At 37.9% G+C, this 17,653-nt stretch overlaps 4 protein-coding genes across 5 annotated transcripts; 2 read left to right on the top strand and 2 right to left on the bottom strand.

Annotated features, from left to right (window-relative positions):
• The first annotated feature begins 216 nt into the window (after positions 1-216).
• On the top strand, positions 217-3,866 carry LOC149009544 (4-coumarate--CoA ligase 1-like). The gene is made up of 5 exons (XM_089164267.1): positions 217-1,353; positions 1,436-1,631; positions 3,024-3,237; positions 3,324-3,426; positions 3,522-3,866. The coding sequence occupies exons 1-5, from the start codon at positions 358-360 to the stop codon at positions 3,642-3,644; spliced, it is 1,632 nt and encodes a 543-aa protein (XP_089020393.1). The 5' UTR covers positions 217-357; the 3' UTR covers positions 3,645-3,866.
• A 3,012-nt stretch (positions 3,867-6,878) lies between these two features.
• LOC149009543 (Tetratricopeptide repeat (TPR)-like superfamily protein) lies at positions 6,879-9,064 on the top strand. The gene has a single exon (XM_089164265.1). It carries the CDS (start codon positions 6,900-6,902, stop codon positions 8,451-8,453), a length of 1,554 nt encoding a protein of 517 aa, XP_089020391.1. The 5' UTR covers positions 6,879-6,899; the 3' UTR covers positions 8,454-9,064.
• A 161-nt stretch (positions 9,065-9,225) lies between these two features.
• On the bottom strand, positions 9,226-10,942 carry LOC149009542 (nifU-like protein 3, chloroplastic). Of its 2 annotated transcripts, none has more exons than XM_089164269.1 (4): positions 10,715-10,942; positions 10,509-10,587; positions 9,947-10,245; positions 9,226-9,713 (listed from the first exon to the last, which is right to left on the bottom strand). In XM_089164269.1, exons 1-4 carry the CDS (start codon positions 10,793-10,795, stop codon positions 9,519-9,521), a joined length of 654 nt encoding a protein of 217 aa, XP_089020395.1. In that variant the 5' UTR covers positions 10,796-10,942; the 3' UTR covers positions 9,226-9,518. The 2 variants fall into 2 exon arrangements, with proteins under 2 accessions (XP_089020395.1, XP_089020394.1); XM_089164268.1 differs by having other exon boundaries at positions 10,509-10,626; positions 10,715-10,934.
• A 272-nt stretch (positions 10,943-11,214) lies between these two features.
• LOC149009541 (4-coumarate:CoA ligase 1-like) lies at positions 11,215-15,185 on the bottom strand. The gene is made up of 5 exons (XM_089164264.1): positions 13,954-15,185; positions 13,010-13,205; positions 12,327-12,540; positions 12,144-12,246; positions 11,215-11,770 (listed from the first exon to the last, which is right to left on the bottom strand). Exons 1-5 carry the CDS (start codon positions 14,944-14,946, stop codon positions 11,669-11,671), a joined length of 1,608 nt encoding a protein of 535 aa, XP_089020390.1. The 5' UTR covers positions 14,947-15,185; the 3' UTR covers positions 11,215-11,668.
• Between the last annotated feature and the right edge of the window lie 2,468 nt (positions 15,186-17,653).

Raw genomic sequence — 17,653 nt, 5'->3', positions numbered from 1 at the left:
ACCAGATCCTCTCCAACGAAATTCAGAGTTTGAAATTCCAGAATAATACAAATCTTAAAGAACTTAATTAGTCTTACACTCCACTAATTTTTGTCTCTATACAAGGGAAGATGAAATCTGAATTAATCCAGCTATATCTTAATCGTTTTCATTAAAAGCTTTACCAAACTTCCATCTAAAATCACAATCTCCTTACCGACTAACCATCACCATGTCTCCCTATTTATAAACCTTTCCATTCACTCTCTTATTAAATACCCACAATTCTCTATTCCCGTTCTCATCTCTCACCCATCGTTCTCCATTTCTCTCTCTCTCTCTCTGCCTTTTTCTTGTGTGATTCTAGCTGTTTCTCTAATGGCGCCTGCAAAAGATGAACAAGAGTTCATATACCGATCAAAACTCCCAGATATTTACATTTCAGATCATCTCCCTCTACATTCCTATTGCTTCCAAAGCTTACCAAGGTTCAGATCACGCCCATGTCTCATCGACAGTGCCACCGGAAAAACCTACACTTACGCCGATGTAGAGCTCATCTGTCGCAAAGTAGCAACTGGGCTTCACAAATTAGGCATTCAAAAAGGTGATGTGATCATGCTTTTACTTCCCAACTCGCCCGAGTTTGCATTTTCATTCCTGGGCGCTTCTTATCGTGGTGTCATAACCACCACTGCTAATCCTTTCTTCAAACCCGCCGAGATAGCAAAGCAGGCAAAAGCTTCTGATGCTAAACTGATCATCACTCAAGCATGTTACGTTGAGAAGGTGATGGATTTAGCCCAGGAGAAAAACATTAAGGTTGTGTGTATCGACTCGGCTCCTGAAGGCTGTTTGCATTTCTCTGAGTTGACTCAGTCAGACGAGAAGGACTTGCCGAGTTTAGATTTGGATCCCATGAACGACATTATTGCCTTACCCTTCTCATCTGGGACAACTGGGTTGCCCAAAGGTGTGATGTTGAGTCACAGGAACTTGATAACAAGTATTGCTCAGCATGTGGATGGAGAGAATCCTAATTTGTATATCCACAGTGAAGATGTGTTGCTGGGTTTGTTGCCTTTCTTCCATATATACGCTCTCACTGTGGTGTTACTCGGTGGAATCCGAGTTGGAGCAACGATTCTAATCATGCAGAAGTTTGATCTGGTCCGATTCATGGAGCTGGTGCAGAAATATAAGGTGACTGTGGCACCGATGGTTCCGCCGGTTGTTTTGGCGATTAGTAAATCTAATGAAGTCGATAATTATGATTTATCTTCGATTAGAATGGTGATTTCTGGTGCTGCACCAATAGGGAAAGACCTTGAAGATGCCTTTAGAGCTAAGCTTCCTCATGCCAGGCTTGCTCAGGTGAGAAAACTCTTATTAACGTTTTGTTTTCTGTAAATAGTTATGATAAATTTTTGAAACGAAAAATGAATGTTATGTGAAGGGATATGGGATGACAGAGGCTGGACCAGTAACGATGAGCTTGGCCTTTGCAAAAGAACCGTTCGATGTAAAATCAGGCTCATGTGGGTCAGTGATTAGGAATGCTGAAATGAAGATCGTTGATCCAGAGACAGGTGATTCACTTCCTCGAAATCAGCCAGGAGAGATTTGCATTAGAGGGACCCAGATTATGAAAGGTGAGTCGTTCGATTATATGGCTTGGCTCCTATTCCATATCATTCGTTGTAATTGACCGGTGTGTCTAAAGCTCAAAAATTGATGAAGTAGGTTAAATTAAGCCATTTCATTTTTTCTTTTTCTAAAAAACAAAGATATTTAACTAATTCTACACTAGGGTGGCCCAATCTAACTTTTATGTATTAACTTGAACCCATTAGATACATAACATCAACCTCTCATAAATCACGAAAATGATCTCTCACATCATCGATCTCACTGACAATGTTTGTCGAGGGGCTAGGGCAAATACTGGGAAGATAAAGTAGGAAAGGATATTGTTTGGGCACGGATGTTCTCTTTCAAACTAACCAACCCCATTAAAAGGACCACACGCTCATTAATGGTAATCGTGCTTCAATGCTATGAATGGTGATGATCAAAAGTAGTGGTTGAGATTTGATCTCGATCACCCATTTTGTTTTTTTTTTTTTTTTTTTTTTTAGTTTTTGAACTACACCAATTGAAAAAAAAAAAATGCAAAATGGGTGGTTAAGATCGAATCTAAACCACCACTTGAGTATTGCGCATGAAATGTGTAATAGTGAAATTGAGCCCCATTAATGGAGTCACGCTGGCGATTGATTTATTTTAGTGATTGAACCACCAATGGCTTAAATAAAATGAAGTAATTAGGCTATACCAGGAAATTGGAGACAATATTAGGTGGAGAGACCAAGAAAGACTAGCCACCTAAAGCCGGAAAAACGTAACAATCGTAAGCTTATAAAATTACCATGAAATACTTTACAAGCTAATCAATGCTCATAGATGACTAGCTGATGGTTTCAAATAGCTTTTTCTTTTATGCATGCATGGGACCTTCTACCAAAAAAAAATGCATGGGACCCTGAAATTCAAAGATTCCAACTTTCAAATGCCACTGAACTTCCTGTATGGTGGTGACTATGGTGGTGACTGGTTACCAGCCAAGAAAAGTAGAAAACCATCAAGTAGAAACAAACTTTCCTGTCAACTAAACTAGTGTTTGGATATTGGCTTTGTATAATTGGGTGGGGTTGGTGGACAGAAAAGAAAACCGTGATGCCTCTTTCTCGTCTTCTTTGATCTTCTTTTTCCTACATGAAGACTAATTTTCCACCACAGTTAGCTTTGCAGTCAATAAATATTATATCTTCTTTGGCTCTGGGTGTTTGGTCGCCATGACTACTAGTTTGTGGGATTGTGGGAGATGATAACAAATAATATTCACGTGGAAAAATTGCTTTCTTGTTTTAAATGGGGTCCACCTTTTCCTTTGATGGTGGTGCTCCATGACGATAGCATCACGACATGCTGACGACTATTTCTTTATAATTCAAAATGACATATTTGCCCTGTTTTTTGTTCAGGTTATGTAAATGATCCCGAGGGTACAAAGAAGACTATTGACAAAGATGGGTGGCTACACACTGGGGACATCGGCTACATCGACGATGACGGTGAGATCTTCATCGTGGATCGGTTGAAAGAGTTGATCAAATACAAAGGTTTCCAGGTGGCCCCCGCCGAGCTTGAGGCGATTCTCATCGCACATCCCAAAATCTCTGATGCTGCTGTTGTACCGTAAGTCAACTAACACGATACATTCCATTGGTTCGGTCCAACATTACTGGATTCTAATCGGTGGGTTTTTGTTCACCGTTTTCCAGTATGATCGATGAAGCTACCGGCGAAGTTCCAGTTGCGTTCGTCGTCAGATCCAACGGTGATAATATCACCGAAGATGAGATCAAGGACTTTGTATCAAAACAGGTATCAGGCCCAATCCATAATACCCAGCCCAGCCCATCCTGGCCCAATCTGTATGCATCTTTTTATAATAGTTAACATGGTGTTTGGTGGTGCAGGTGGTGTTTTACAAGAGGATAAAACGGGTATTTTTCTTGGACACAATTCCTAAAGCTCCATCTGGTAAGATTCTGAGGAAGGATTTAAGAGCAACGCTGGTGACCGGTGTTCCTACTTCCTAGCTAGTTAAGAAGAATGTTTCAACTTTTCATGATGGCAAAGAAGAAATGGCAAAAGCCATATATATATATATATCTTATAATTACAGAAAAATGACGGACTTGTTTTGTATGTCTATTATATATATATGTTCATATAATATGTTGAACATATTGTGTTGATAATGAAGTAGCTTCCTTATTTTCCTTCGCTAATTAATGTATATATGTTAGTTACTCTTGTTTCATCTCTCCTTAATTCTATGAAAAATGTCCTCTTATTATTTTTATACCTCTTCCTCACCAAGAATTTGTTGTTCTTTCTTCCCAACCCCTTCAATTAAGCAAGAATAGAAAGAGGGTTTGGATCCTGTATGCCAACAAGGCTAGTGACACGGCTGCCAAAGATCATGACACTTAGATGTAATTACTTTTAAAATATCTTGAAGGAAAGCCATGCGTCTTTGTTGGTAATTTATTCTTTTGGCAATGCTTGTTGGTGAAATTTTGGATCTACAACTCTACAAGGAAGAGGAGCATTTGGAAATAATCCTTTATGTGAATATTTTAAAATTATAAATCTAGACAAATGCAAGTTTGGCCCTTGTGGTCTTAACCCGCCTTGTCATTTCTTGAGCTCGAAGAGGGTTTGGGTTCAAGATATAGTTCTTAAGGGCATGTTTGAACCAAAATATTTTGGTCAAGGTTTAAAGTATCACATATTGATAGTGTATCGGTTGGGTGATTTTAAGAGATGTATCATATCGTATCGTATCGTTTCGCAGATACGTATCGATAGGTACAAAATTAAATAGAAATGACCAAAATACATAATTCAAGCAATGGGCATGCTTCTATAATATTATTTCAATCTCCATGTCATACGTTTGGTTTTGGTTGGGAAGACTCCCACAAGTATGTGTTTTTGTTGGGTTTTTGAAATTTCAATTTCTGATATAATGTTTGTCTTGTAACTCAATTTCTATATTCTCTAAGTTCTCCAATTATACAATACCCTAAGTTAGCTTTGATGATTATTGATTATTTCAAGAGGAACCATTTCTATCAGATGCAGATGAATCACGCTTTAATTTCAAATTTTACACGACGTATTGCAAAAGGAGTTCTTTGACAATCAAAAGGAATTGGACTTTTAATAGTCTGTTGAAGAACTGAATTGCCTTGCAATACTACAATAACACTAGTATCTCACTCAAAGCAAACTTAAAATCTTTTTTAAGACCTGTATGGCCAACAACCAAACTTCGCAAAGAATACTATAGTTTTTCGCCAAAGACAACCCCCTGTGTGTACAAAGGGACTTCCAAAAAATGCTAAATATCCTGCTAATCCCATGCAATTTGTTATGCATTTAAAGTTGGAGCATCAACACTTAATCTCAAAATTTTGCTAATCCCATGCAACAGAGGGGCAAAGAGAGAACACCAAAATTATGCACAACTGAGCCTCAGGAGTAAGAACTAAGTGCTTTAACCATTGGTGAAGCAGCTTTTGATTTTTCAAACCAAGCCTGACAAAGCAACTTGAAGGTTGTGTTGGGTTGTAGACAAGCCCTAAACCCCCACTGGTTTCTATAGGCATACTTCAACTAGAGATCTAAAAGAAATAATAACTCTAAAACTTTAGGAGTCCAGTTATAACTCGGCACAATTTTTGAAAGTTGAAACAATGTTTACACTATTAAGGCATTGAGTTAGGTTATTGAAGAAAAATCGGTGCAAAATTAAGAGTTAAAACAGACATTGATTGCCAATATAGATGGATTTAGGATGATAATCGGATCAGCGATGATATATTGTACAAAATATTTACCAAAATACAAGGCTTCGTATTGACAAACTAACTGTAATTGAGATGATGATGATGCAAACTGAGATAAGAGTAACTCTAATCATCTAATGGCAAAGAGAGAACACCAAAATTAGCATGACATACCTAATCGCTGGATTCACTGCACAAGTCGATTGAAAATCAGCACGCAATGAAGACAAAAGTCACCACGGACTCGAACAAGAAAACCCAATAACCTTATTTCAAAGCCCTGCAACTTGTCAGACTCACAAAACCCTTTTGCCCTTTCTTCCCTGTTTTCCTGCAACTCTTCAAACTCAGAAAACCCTTTCGTTAGACTCACAAAACCCTTTTTCAAGAGCATAAATGAGAGAGTAACCTGCAACTCCTGCAGTAGGATTGACATTTCAAGTTTATCTCTTCCTGCTTCCATGTTCCAACCTCAATGCTTTGGAACTTTGAGAAAACTCGGGAAGAAGCAAATATTTATGAGATTAATTGAATATGTATCGAGTGTATCGATATGTATAGGTTAGTATCGTGTGTATCGTACGATATGTATCGCTTATTTTAAATTCAAATTTAGATTTAAGAAACGTTTCTATGTATCGTATCGTATCGTCGCGTATCGGCCGATACAACAAGAGACACGAGAAACGATATGACAAAAAAAAAAATCTGGAAACGTATCGTCCTGTATCGTATCGCAAGCCTGTGATACCAATATGTATCGGCCGATACGATATGATACGGTGAGATACTTTAAACCTTGATTTTGGTTATGAAGTAAAGCAAAGGGTAAGCTAAGTGCGGCCCAAGGATTACTATTTGTCCCACTTTCGTCCTAATTCTAACATTGATTTTGACCTTGATTCTGGTCCTAATTCTAGTCCTGATGTTTTTTACCTTATTAATTTTGACCCTTGATCTTAACTTTCATCATAATATTAAGCTTTATATTAACATTGATTTAAATCCTAAGTCATTGTGATCTAATAAGTCCACTTAAATTTATTCCTCCTTCACTGTGAAGTTTTATAAAATAATTTAAATGACCATTTTAACCTCCTTAATAACGATTAGAGTTAGTTGTGTTTTAAGAACTGTCAAAAACATATGAAAATGTTTTTCATAGAAAAAAAAAGAAAAAGGTTAGAGCTATTTTTTACATTTGATTTTTTTTCCAACCCTTTTTAAATAGAATTCGATTCTATTTTTTGTCCCAAACAGTAGTATTTCTATTTATTTACTAGATAAAAATAAAAAATGAAAATCATGCCAAACACTTCCGAAGCAGAATTTGTAGCCGTATTATTTAAAGCCCAAGTAAAAGGTAAACACGCCCACAAAATTGATTAAGGCCCAATTGTAGCTAGAGCCCATCTAGATCCAATCTGGTTATATAAATAGGCGAAGACACAGTGTACAGACTAGAGAGAAAGGAATTAAAGGTGAGGTTCGTTGAGGATGAAACCGTTAAGATGGCCAAGGAGACCTGAGCAACTCCTCCATATTTCGAGAAGCCTCATCTCGGCTCTCACATTTTCTTCAAAGTGTAGCATCTCAACTGCTCAATCCTCTGAATTCCGAGCTGCAACAGACAGAATCACAAAGCTTATCAATGATCATCCATTCCCTGATCTCCCTCTTCAACCCCTTTTCATCCAACACATCGAGCCATCTCTCCTCTCTACGGCTCTTGTCGAAAACGTACTTGGTCGCCTCTTCTCCGGCCATTCCAATGGCCTCAAAGCCTTTGAATTCTTTAAATTTTCTCTCAATCACTCCCATTGCTTCTCTCCAAGCTCTGACTCATTCGAGAAAACCCTCCACATCTTAACTCGAATGCGGAAATTCGATATTGCGTGGGAATTGATGGGAGAAATTAGTCGGAAACTTCCTTCCTTACTTACCCTGAAGTCTATGAGCATTTTGCTGTCGAAATTGGCCAAGTTTGGATCTTTCGAAGATACTCTAGAAGCCTTCGAGAGAATGGAGAAGGAGATATTTTCTGGAAGGGGATTTGGAGTTGAAGAGTTCAACGTACTACTTCGGGCATTCTGCACCCAACGGCAGATGAAAGAAGCTCGAGCTGTTTTCAACAAGATGTATCCAAAGTTTTCTCCCAATACCCAGACCATGAATATCTTGCTTCTGGGTTTCAAGGAAACGGGTGATATAACATCAGTGGAGCTGTTCTACCATGAAATGGTTCGAAGAGGGTTTAAACCTAATGTCGTAACTTACAATGTTAGAATTGATGCTTACTGTAAAAAAGGCTGTTTTGGTGATGGTTTGAGACTGCTTGAAGAGATGGAAAAAGAAAATTGCTTGCCCACGATAGAAACAATTACTACTTTGATCCATGGTGGTGGAATCGCTCGAAATCTGTCCCGTGCTCGGCAGTTGTTCGAGGAAATTCCTCTAAGAAAGTTGAGACCTGATATTGGGGCCTATAATGCTTTAATAGCTACTTATATTAGAGCCAGAGACGTGGCATCTGCCAGTAGACTGATGGACGAAATGCAGGAGTTAGATATTGGGCACGACAACATTACTTATCACACGATGTTCTTAGGATTGAAGAGGTCAGATGGCCTTGAGGGTGTTTGTAAAATGTACCAGAGGATGGTTGAGAGAAACTTTGTGCCGAAGATGGGAACTGTTGTGATGCTGATGAAATTCTTTTGTGAGGGTCGGCGACCTGATCTGGGGTTGGCTCTATGGGGTTATCTAGTGGATAGAGGATGTTGCCCTCATGGACATGCATTGGATTTGTTGGTTACAGGGTTATGTTCCCATGGAAGGGGTGAGGAAGCATATGAGTGCTCTAAGCAGGTGTTGGAGAGAGGAAGACATCTTAGTGAAGGAGGTTTTCAAATGCTGGAGAGGTTCTTGGTGCAAGCAGAGCAGAAGGACAAGTTGCGGAAGCTTGACCAGATGATAAAGAAGTTACATAAAGCTTTGCCCCCCTCAAGAGGTCATACGCTTGGACTTATTGACCCAACTATTGTAAACTAACAAATAGTTGTCGGGATTTTATACTGGTCGATCTTAATGATATAAATTAGCACAATTACAGATTGTAGATTTTTTTAACTGAGATAATTTAAATCAAAGGGGTCTTATTTCCTTTGTGTTGGTTTATCTTTTCCCTGTATTTTCACAATCTTGTTTGGAAGAATATACTTGAATTTGTTTTATTTTCTATAACAATTCTTCTCCTCTACTCAATACACATGTTGTAACATGAGTTGAATGAAATGGATTGATTCCAAACTGCAGCAAATCCGGGTAAATTCGATGAATTTAAGTTCATCTCTCATTTAAAATTTTACAAGATGTCTATTACATTGTGTAAAGCTGTTGTTCCTTTTACATTGTTCGTGCAGGAAGAGTATAGAGGTGAGAAGAAGAGGGTTGAAGACTTGAAGCATAGAGCCTTTACCCGGAATAGGGAACCAATGGCTGGTTTTGACAATTCTACAAATCCACCTTGTCCATTTTCATTGTTTAAACCTAGGAAGAGATACAAAGCAAGAAACATGGCAGAGGGAGAAGGATAGAAAACAAGTGAAGAAGTAGCTGTAGGAAGTATTTAGATATTATGAACTGGGTTCTGTAGTAAAGTTTCTTCTAAGCTCCTAAGGTTAATGGATAAGCTACATTGAGGGCCTAGTCCCAATAAGGTATTCTCAATTAAATCCACCCATGGCTTAGTATCATTCTTCTTGTTCATTATCTCAGAGTCAGTCAGATGGAATAGAATGACAGTACAAGTAATAACATGATATGGAAGTCAAAGGCTCCTCTGAGAGGTTCAGTATTCTTGTGTCACTTAAAAATTGGAACATATGATTTCTATTGTTTATCATATAACCAAACAATGGGATTGGAAATCTTAGAATTTCAAATAATTTTACAACATTTATCATTAATTTGGAATTTCCCCCCACATTCAGACCATGTAATCTATATACTGCCTAAGTAACTATAGAGTATGAATAAATACTTCTACTTCCCCCTTTTCCCTTTCCAAAAATATCTTTTTCTTTCCTTAAAAACTTAGATGATACTCTTATTGTGTTACTTGTCTGTTAACTGAACAGCCGCTATAGCAGGAATCTTTTCTCTCAGTTTTTGAGTAAGAGCAACCCGGACAGTCATCACACCTGCTGCTGGTCCGCTGAGTTTGACCTTCACAACATAACCATCAATTTGAATAAGCTCTAGCTCTCCACCCCCTGTGCCCGCAAGGTACGGCCTTATCTCTGCAAGTAACTGAAAATTACAGTGGATCAGAGCAATATTTTTGAACTAAATGTTTCTTTCCTACTAGAACTGTTGCAATGTCTACAGATAATTTTCTCCATGCTTTGATACATAACTACCATATAACCGAGCACCAGAGCATTAAAGGATACTAAATTGGATCCTCTATCAAACATCTCAGGTAATAAAAATTGTAGGACACTGTTTTCTGACAGATGAATGGTTCTAACAATCTTAGTTACCTTTTCTACATTATCCTCATTGAGCTCAAGTCCTGTCTCTGTATCCATAATCTGCTCCACTTCCTGTATTTCAGGTATCTTATCCCTGAGACGAGTTTCAATTCCCATCTTCAATGTCATAGTTGAACTTGGACATGAACCACATGCTCCTTGTAGCTTTAGTACCACAACAAGGCCGTCAATCTCATGTAATGCGACATTCCCTCCATCAGCCATTAGGCCTGGCCGCACATCATCAAGTACTTTCTCTACATTTTCTTCGGTCAATGGAAGAACACAACTAGGCACAAGTACTGTTCCTGAAGCACCAGACACCAAACCAACATCATAACCCAAAATTGTATATATGGTGATGGGTAAGATACCTAATTCTATTTCAAAGGGAATCTGCAGCTACAAAACAACACAAAAACGAGTCCCCAAAAACCCAAATCACAACCAGCTAATAAACTTTCGTGTAATGGTCACTTCAAATTGTATGCAGCAAAAGCAATTAAAATGCAAATGACCTAAAATAGGATTTCTCAGGGTTTAATACATCTGGGTTTACTCATTTGACTACCTGTTTGGCTTCTCAAACGATGCGTTGAGGTGATTTCCAGTAACTGTTTGATATTGAATTGACCCCTGAGGAAGGAGTTCTGTTTCGACGAAATTGAAGTGGGTTTCTTGATCAGGTTCTGAACAAGAAGTTAGGAAGCAAGATAAACAATGATACTGAATAGATTAAAAATCTTCAAGAACCGTAAAATATGATAAATAAAGTACCTTGAAGAGGGACGGACTGAATGTTGAAGCTCTCGGTGTTGTTGCTTTTAGAATTTGCATTTGATTTGAGAAAACAGTCATCCTCCTTGCATGGACCTTCTGTTCTGTGCTTTATATCCTGTAAGACTGTAATGGAAGAAATGAAGATAGAAGGGTTTTGGTTATTGGCCGATAATGATAATGGGAACGTTCCCTAGGAATTTGTGGACACAAGTCGACAGAGATAGAAAGGGGAGCCGCGTGAGACTTTGAGAAGTGAAGACGCACACAGAGGATCAGAATTATGGCCCACAACAAGATTCCAAATTTAGGTTCAGAATCATCAGCTCCAAAAATCTGGTCGGCAGTGATGTTAAATCTGGATCGCTGGCTTGAAAATTTATGATTTAGTATGAATGTAAATTATGCCTTTAGGGTTGATTTAGTAGGTCAAATATCAATGTCTCATGAGGCTAAGAGTTTGAATCTTTTTGTGAACTTTATTGTATATTCTTCGTGTGGCTGAAAATATGTTTCTTCAAGAAAATTCTTATTTTGAACCAAAACATAATATGTAATATATATAACTTTTCAATATATCGAATATGTAGACAAACATGAGAATCGTCACCACTCCATCCAGGGTTATGATCAAATTTAAGTATATATTTAATAATCCGGAATGTTAAAAACAAGATTCAGTTAGATCCTCAGACATCCAATCATTGAAACGGCCAGGTTTCTCTTAATACAAAAAATTAAGAAAGAAGAAGAGTGTATCCTCGTATATACAAAAGCAAAAGCAGAAGCAATAGCACGAGCATGTTGTTTTTTGAATTTATTATTTACCCAAAAATAGATTATGAATCCATCAATCTACTCTTTCATTCTTAAGTTTCATGGTTGAAATAGGATCACGAGATGGCCAACTGGCTTCGAGTCTTTGGAATCTCTCTCATTGAATCAGATGCCTTCTCACAACTTTGATCTCAAATCCTTCCGTAGGATCTTCCCAGATGGTGCTTTTGGGATTGAATTCACGAAAAATACCAGCCTGATCCTCTTATAATGTACTACCTGCACCAATAAATAACCCAGTTAAGAATTCTACAATGGGCTTTCATTGGGCTATTATGGCCCAGAACCATATTGAGCAAAGGCTTACTTAATTAGGGAATCGATCATTTCTGACCAACCCAAGCCCAATTTCTATTAGCATCTTATATTTATAAACAAACCAAATGGGCCCAAGGGTTTGTATTTTTTTAGTAGAGTGGAGTTTTTTTTTTTTTTTTTAATATATATATATGGGGGTGAGGATATTATATAGACTTGTAAATGGATTGGATTTGACTCGAGATCCCAGTATCCGAGCTTGATTAGCAAAACTGCTATCCGAATTCAACAAAAATTTAGAAAAGGCATCCAAATTCAAATCTGCTAAAATTACCTGTTTTGAGACGTATTCTTTGATCTCATCTATTGTGACATCACAACCGTTCGATTTCACGACAAATGCAACGGGTACTTCACCAGCGACTTGGTCTTTCATTCTGTAACATCAGTGAACCAAAACCGGTTGGAACCTGAATCGATTTGAAACCATAATTTAAATGACATTTTGAGGACTTACGCGACAACAGCGGCATCAGAGATTTTGGGATGGGTGACGAGGATTGCTTCGAGCTCTGCGGGGGCTACCTGGAACCCTTTGTACTTGATCAATTCTTTCAATCGATCGACGATGAAGATTTCATCATTTTCATCAACATACCCGATATCTCCTGTGTGTATCCAGCCATGCTCGTCGATAGTTTTCCTAGTGCCTTCAGGATCGTTGATGTAACCTACATGACAACCCAAGGGTAAAAGTGTCAGATTGGATGAGCCTTAGAATGTCAAATACCAAATCAGTCCTCGAAAACTTATGCTTCGGAAGAGGTTAATTATTAAATTTGAGGAATCAAAATCAATCCTAATGTCTTTTATTGCCATATTCATCCCTCCTTCTCAATTGAAATGAAAAAAAAGGACTTGAAACATGAAGATCTTCTCATGGATGAAGGAAAACTTTTGTCTGGATGAGTTGGACCATAGCACTATAATGACACTAAGTATATGAGAGACAAAGACCCCAAGAACTGCAAGCGACCAAAAGTTTCTTAGCTAATAGGTATATAATAGTCCCTATATGCATGGGGATCCCCTTCCACTGACTAGTTTTAAATGTATTCCAAATTCCTAAGATCATGAGAGCCCCCAAGCTCAATGAATGCAAATGCTAAAAAATGTTGGAAGGAATGCATAAAACACTACCTTTCATTATCTGGTCCCCTTTAATGCAGATTTCTCCCGGTTGATTTGTGGAGAGAGAGAAGCCTGTTTCTGGATCAATGATCTTTAAGTCAGCATTTCTAATAACAGTTCCACATGAACCTGGTTTTGTCTTGAACGGTTCTTTGGCGAAGGCCAAGCACATTGTGACCGGCCCGGCCTCAGTCATCCCGTATCCCTATTCATTCAATCATTTGTTATTTGATCAAGAGAATGTACACAGTAGAAGCATCTAAATTAAAACTTCTCATCATGCAATTTGTATTTCTTTTATAGACTAATCTTCCATAAATAGGGTTCTCTGTGACCATTGGCTTTTAGTTGATGCAAAAGGAATGAATGCCTAGGTACTTTATTCATTTCTATAGTGAGTGTCAAGATCACTTTTCCATTGAAGGAACACATTTTGTGGTAGTAGAACCTTTGGTGGTTCCTGCATGGACCCTATACAAAATATATGGTGAAAAAGTATCACGAGAGCACTCTATGCTATTCTGATGGAAATGTGATCTGAACTCCTTTAGAAAGGCCGAAATTGCCTACCTTTTAATGGCTTACATCCAAATAAAAAAGAAAAAAATAAGGTAAACTTCATATTAGAGGTGTGGTACCCAGGCCTCAGAGGTGAGAGCTAACCTTAGGTGGTCCAAATGTTGACAGTAATTTCAACCGGCAAAATAATGCTGAAATAGGATCTCAACTGTGCATGAAGCACCCAACGACAGGTCGAGCCCCACCTACCCGACAAACCGAAGCCTAGATGTCCCTAAGTGGTATCTAATTCCTAATTTCAATGGAAAACTGGGTCTAAGCTAATTGTTAATTAGAGAAAACAGGTTTGAATTTGAATTAGTCACCTTTCAAACAGAGAGAGTTTTGGTTTTAGTCAATCGATCTATGAAAATCTGGTAGCAATAGAGGGTTACCTGGCCAAACTTGGCGTTGGGAAACTTTGATGTAAATGCATCTTCAAGATCTTTGCCAATTGGTGCTGCACCAGAGATCACCATTCGAACCGATGAACAATCGTAATTCTGAACTATGTTGCTTCTGCTGATGGCTAAGACGGCCGGAGGAGCCAACGGCATAACACTCACTTTGTATTTCTGGATCAGCTCCAATAGTTTCCCAACTTCAAACTTCTGCATTAACAGAATCGCTGCCCCAACTCGTATACCGCAGAGTAACACAGCAGTGAGTGCATAGATGTGAAACACAGGTAATAAGCAGAGCACCACATCTTTATTGTGGATATACAAGTTTGGGTTTTCTCCATCTACATGTTGAGCAACGCTGGTGATCATGTTCTTGTGGCTTAACATCACCCCTTTTGGTAACCCAGTCGTCCCAGAAGAGAATGGTAACACAACAACATCGTCGGGGTCCGATTCAACAATCGGCAGGTCATTCTCGTCTGAGCGAGACAACTCGGAGAAGTGCAAACAACCACTCGGTGCCGAGTCAATGCAGACGAGCTTGATTCCCTTCTCCAGGGCTAAACCCTTCACCTTGTCAACATAGCAAGCGTGGGTGACTATGAGTTTTACATTAGCAGCCATTGCTTGCTTTGCTATCCCTGCTGCTTCGTAAAACGGATTCGCCATCGTGGTGATGACGCCGCAATATAATGCACCGAGGAACGTGAACGCGAACTCCGGCGTGTTGTGGAGCAAAACCATGATCACATCACCTTGTTTGATGCCTAATCTGTTGAACCCAGATGCTACCTTTCGTGATAAGAGATTTACATCTGCGTATGTGAAGGTTTTTCCGGTGGCGCTGTCGATGAGACATGGGCGTGAGCTGAACTTGGATAGGTTTTGGAAACAATAAGAATGGAGAGGAAGATGGTTTGGAATGTAAATATCTGGGAGCTTCGAACGGAAGATGAACTCTTGTTCTTCTCTTGCAGGCTCCATTGGTAGAGCTTTTTTTTTTTTGTGTTTGTAATGTTTATGTGCCTCTAAGAGCCAAGACTTGTTGATTCCAAAAATGCAATGGTCAGAAATTGTTATTTATAGAACGATATGGCAATTCAAAGGAGATTTACATTGGTTGTTGGAACTTGCCAGAGATAATTTAATGGGCGAAGACAAAGAACCGTGAAATTGTCTGGTGAAGGAGTATCAATCAAGTCTTGGGGCAACAAACAGAAAGATACTTTCGACATATTAGTACAATTAGGGCTCCAAATACAAAGACGAAACTGACGAAGTTATATCGTTATCTGCATCACTCACCTACCCATGGTTGAGTTTGGTTAAGAACGGATAAAACAATTACTCGATTAATTAACTAAAATCGAGATTAAACCGTTGTTGTTCGATTATGTTCTTTATCTAATTAGGGCATGAGGCATGCGAAAATCACAATTGACGTGATTAGTTACTTTCATATTCCTAAACTTAGGATCTTTGATTAGCAGGAACGGTGTTGAGAGGTTCATGCTCGTGTGGATGACTGGATGGAGAATTTTCTTCTTTTCTTTTTTTTGATAAATAAATTTGTTGGATTTCACTTTCAAATGAAGGGCTGACCCTACTACCTCACATAATGGAAGACTACACCAACCATATGGTGGTGTTTTTGTAATTTACGAATCATCAAAAATTAATTTTGCTTTTGTGTAGAAGTTTTTATTCATCTATACGTAAATGACAAATCTATGAAGTTGATGAAAAATCAGTTTTATTTATTTATTATTTTTGGACAAATATTCGAAACGCAGTATCATTCTACTGATCTAAGGAGAATCTTTCGTTGAATACCAATGGAGATGCATGAATCGATCTTTTTATTTATTTTTCTGAGTTTTTTTGAATGGCGCCCCCTTAAGTGGACCTTAAAATCTTGACTGACCTATTTTTCTGAGTTTTTTTAAATGGCGTCCCCTTAAGTGGACCTTAAAATCTTGACTGCCCTTATATGGTTTAAATTGCACAGTACCCTCATTAATTAGTTAGTTCAAATATTTCAAGTCACCCCTCTTAACAAGCTAAGTCTTTTGAATTTTGACTGTTAAGTTTGGGTTGTGAATAATCTAGTATACCCTCTTAAATGTGTAAAGACCAAAATACCATTTGTTAATTTTCATTCGTTTTTCTCCCTTTACCCATCATCTTCCTTTATCTCACCGAAACCTCACCACCGCCCCTCCCCTGCCGGCAACCACCGGTACGGGAGAACCTCTGTTTGAATGTGAGTTGATTATCTGTGATTAATATGTACTAACTAGTGATGTTAATGTGATATATAGTAAAGTACATAGCAGTGCATAACTAATTGTTTTGTAGAAAGAGTAACGAATTAATGACCAGCGCATGGTTTACGCCAAAGAGAAAAAAAGAATAGACCGACCAATGAATGAGATAGGGAAAGGGAAACGAGGTCCTTGACAATGACACTCAACTGTTGAAGTCACTTTCCCACCAACCATCCGGGGTAGGGACTATCTTAAATAATTATTAATGAGTAATCATGAAGAAAACAAGTAGAAAAGTTCTTATAAATCATCCATTGGAATTCAAAGGGCCCATGACTTCATAAAGTCTCATATTTTTCCCAAATTCTCTCTAACACCATCTACTAGGATGGGTAACTTTCATGACTTAACACACCTAGTTAGAATTAAAGTTAAGATTCCATTGTGCATTAACAGTATAAGAAAACTACAAGATCTTCAATAAAAAAATTTAAAAGCGAAAGAAAATCTTGACTATATTACCATGTAACATGATAGAATTCTTTAAAAAAAATAATAATTTCAAGTGGGACACTGTATTTTGTAAAATGATGTCCATTGGTAGCAGTGAATAAACTGTTCTTTTCATGTTTGCTTTCCCTTCTATTCCTATTATGAATTCTTAGGTTTTTCAAACAAAATTTGGTTGCATTATTCACGTTCTTGTTATCCCCAGCAGATGTTTTGATTTGAAATCTCATATAATATTTCATTGTCCACGAGTTCTAGCTGTATTTTCTTTCATGCAATCTGTATGTGATTCGATCTGTTATAGTTTACAACATGAGATAAACAAGACAATTATGATTATTTCACAAGGTTTACCCCATGTACAACTTTGAAATCCATTTTTGATCAACTTTCAACAATTGAATCCAAACAATAGTGAGCAGTTATAAATACAATTGAAAATTTCGGATTTTGATCTATCCATGAGTCTGATCACCTAATAAAAGAAGACTTCCAAAAATCTAAGTAAGGGAAGCATGCATTGAACCCACTTAAAAAGAGCAATGGAATGTGGTAAATATTGATTTCATTTGCTTGAATGTCCACGGTCAGAGGCAGCTGGTTCATTAGATTGATTTCATTTACTGCCACTTCATTTCTTAAGCCATAAATACACATGAAACCCATTACACATGAAACACATTGCATCTTGGAGCTTTGGTTTGATTCATAGCCATGAAGAGAGAAGGAGACAAGAAAAAAAAAAGGAGATGGAGACGGAAAGACAATCTCTTAGTGGGAAAGAAAAACAAAATCATATAGGGAATATAATATTTTAAGAAAAGAATAAAAATTTGTTAGGGGAACTTTTTTGTTTACTTTTGTTAGCTAGTGTCACGTTCATCACAAGAGGTGTAAGGAGAGTACATGATTTC

Source organism: Hakea prostrata, chromosome 7, assembly GCF_041222555.1.
Source record: "Hakea prostrata isolate BN-2017 chromosome 7, UWA_Hpros_2, whole genome shotgun sequence".
NCBI classification, from domain to species: domain Eukaryota; kingdom Viridiplantae; phylum Streptophyta; class Magnoliopsida; order Proteales; family Proteaceae; genus Hakea; species Hakea prostrata.
Note: the sequence above shows the minus strand (reverse complement) of the source record. Positions and strands in the feature narration are given on the sequence as shown.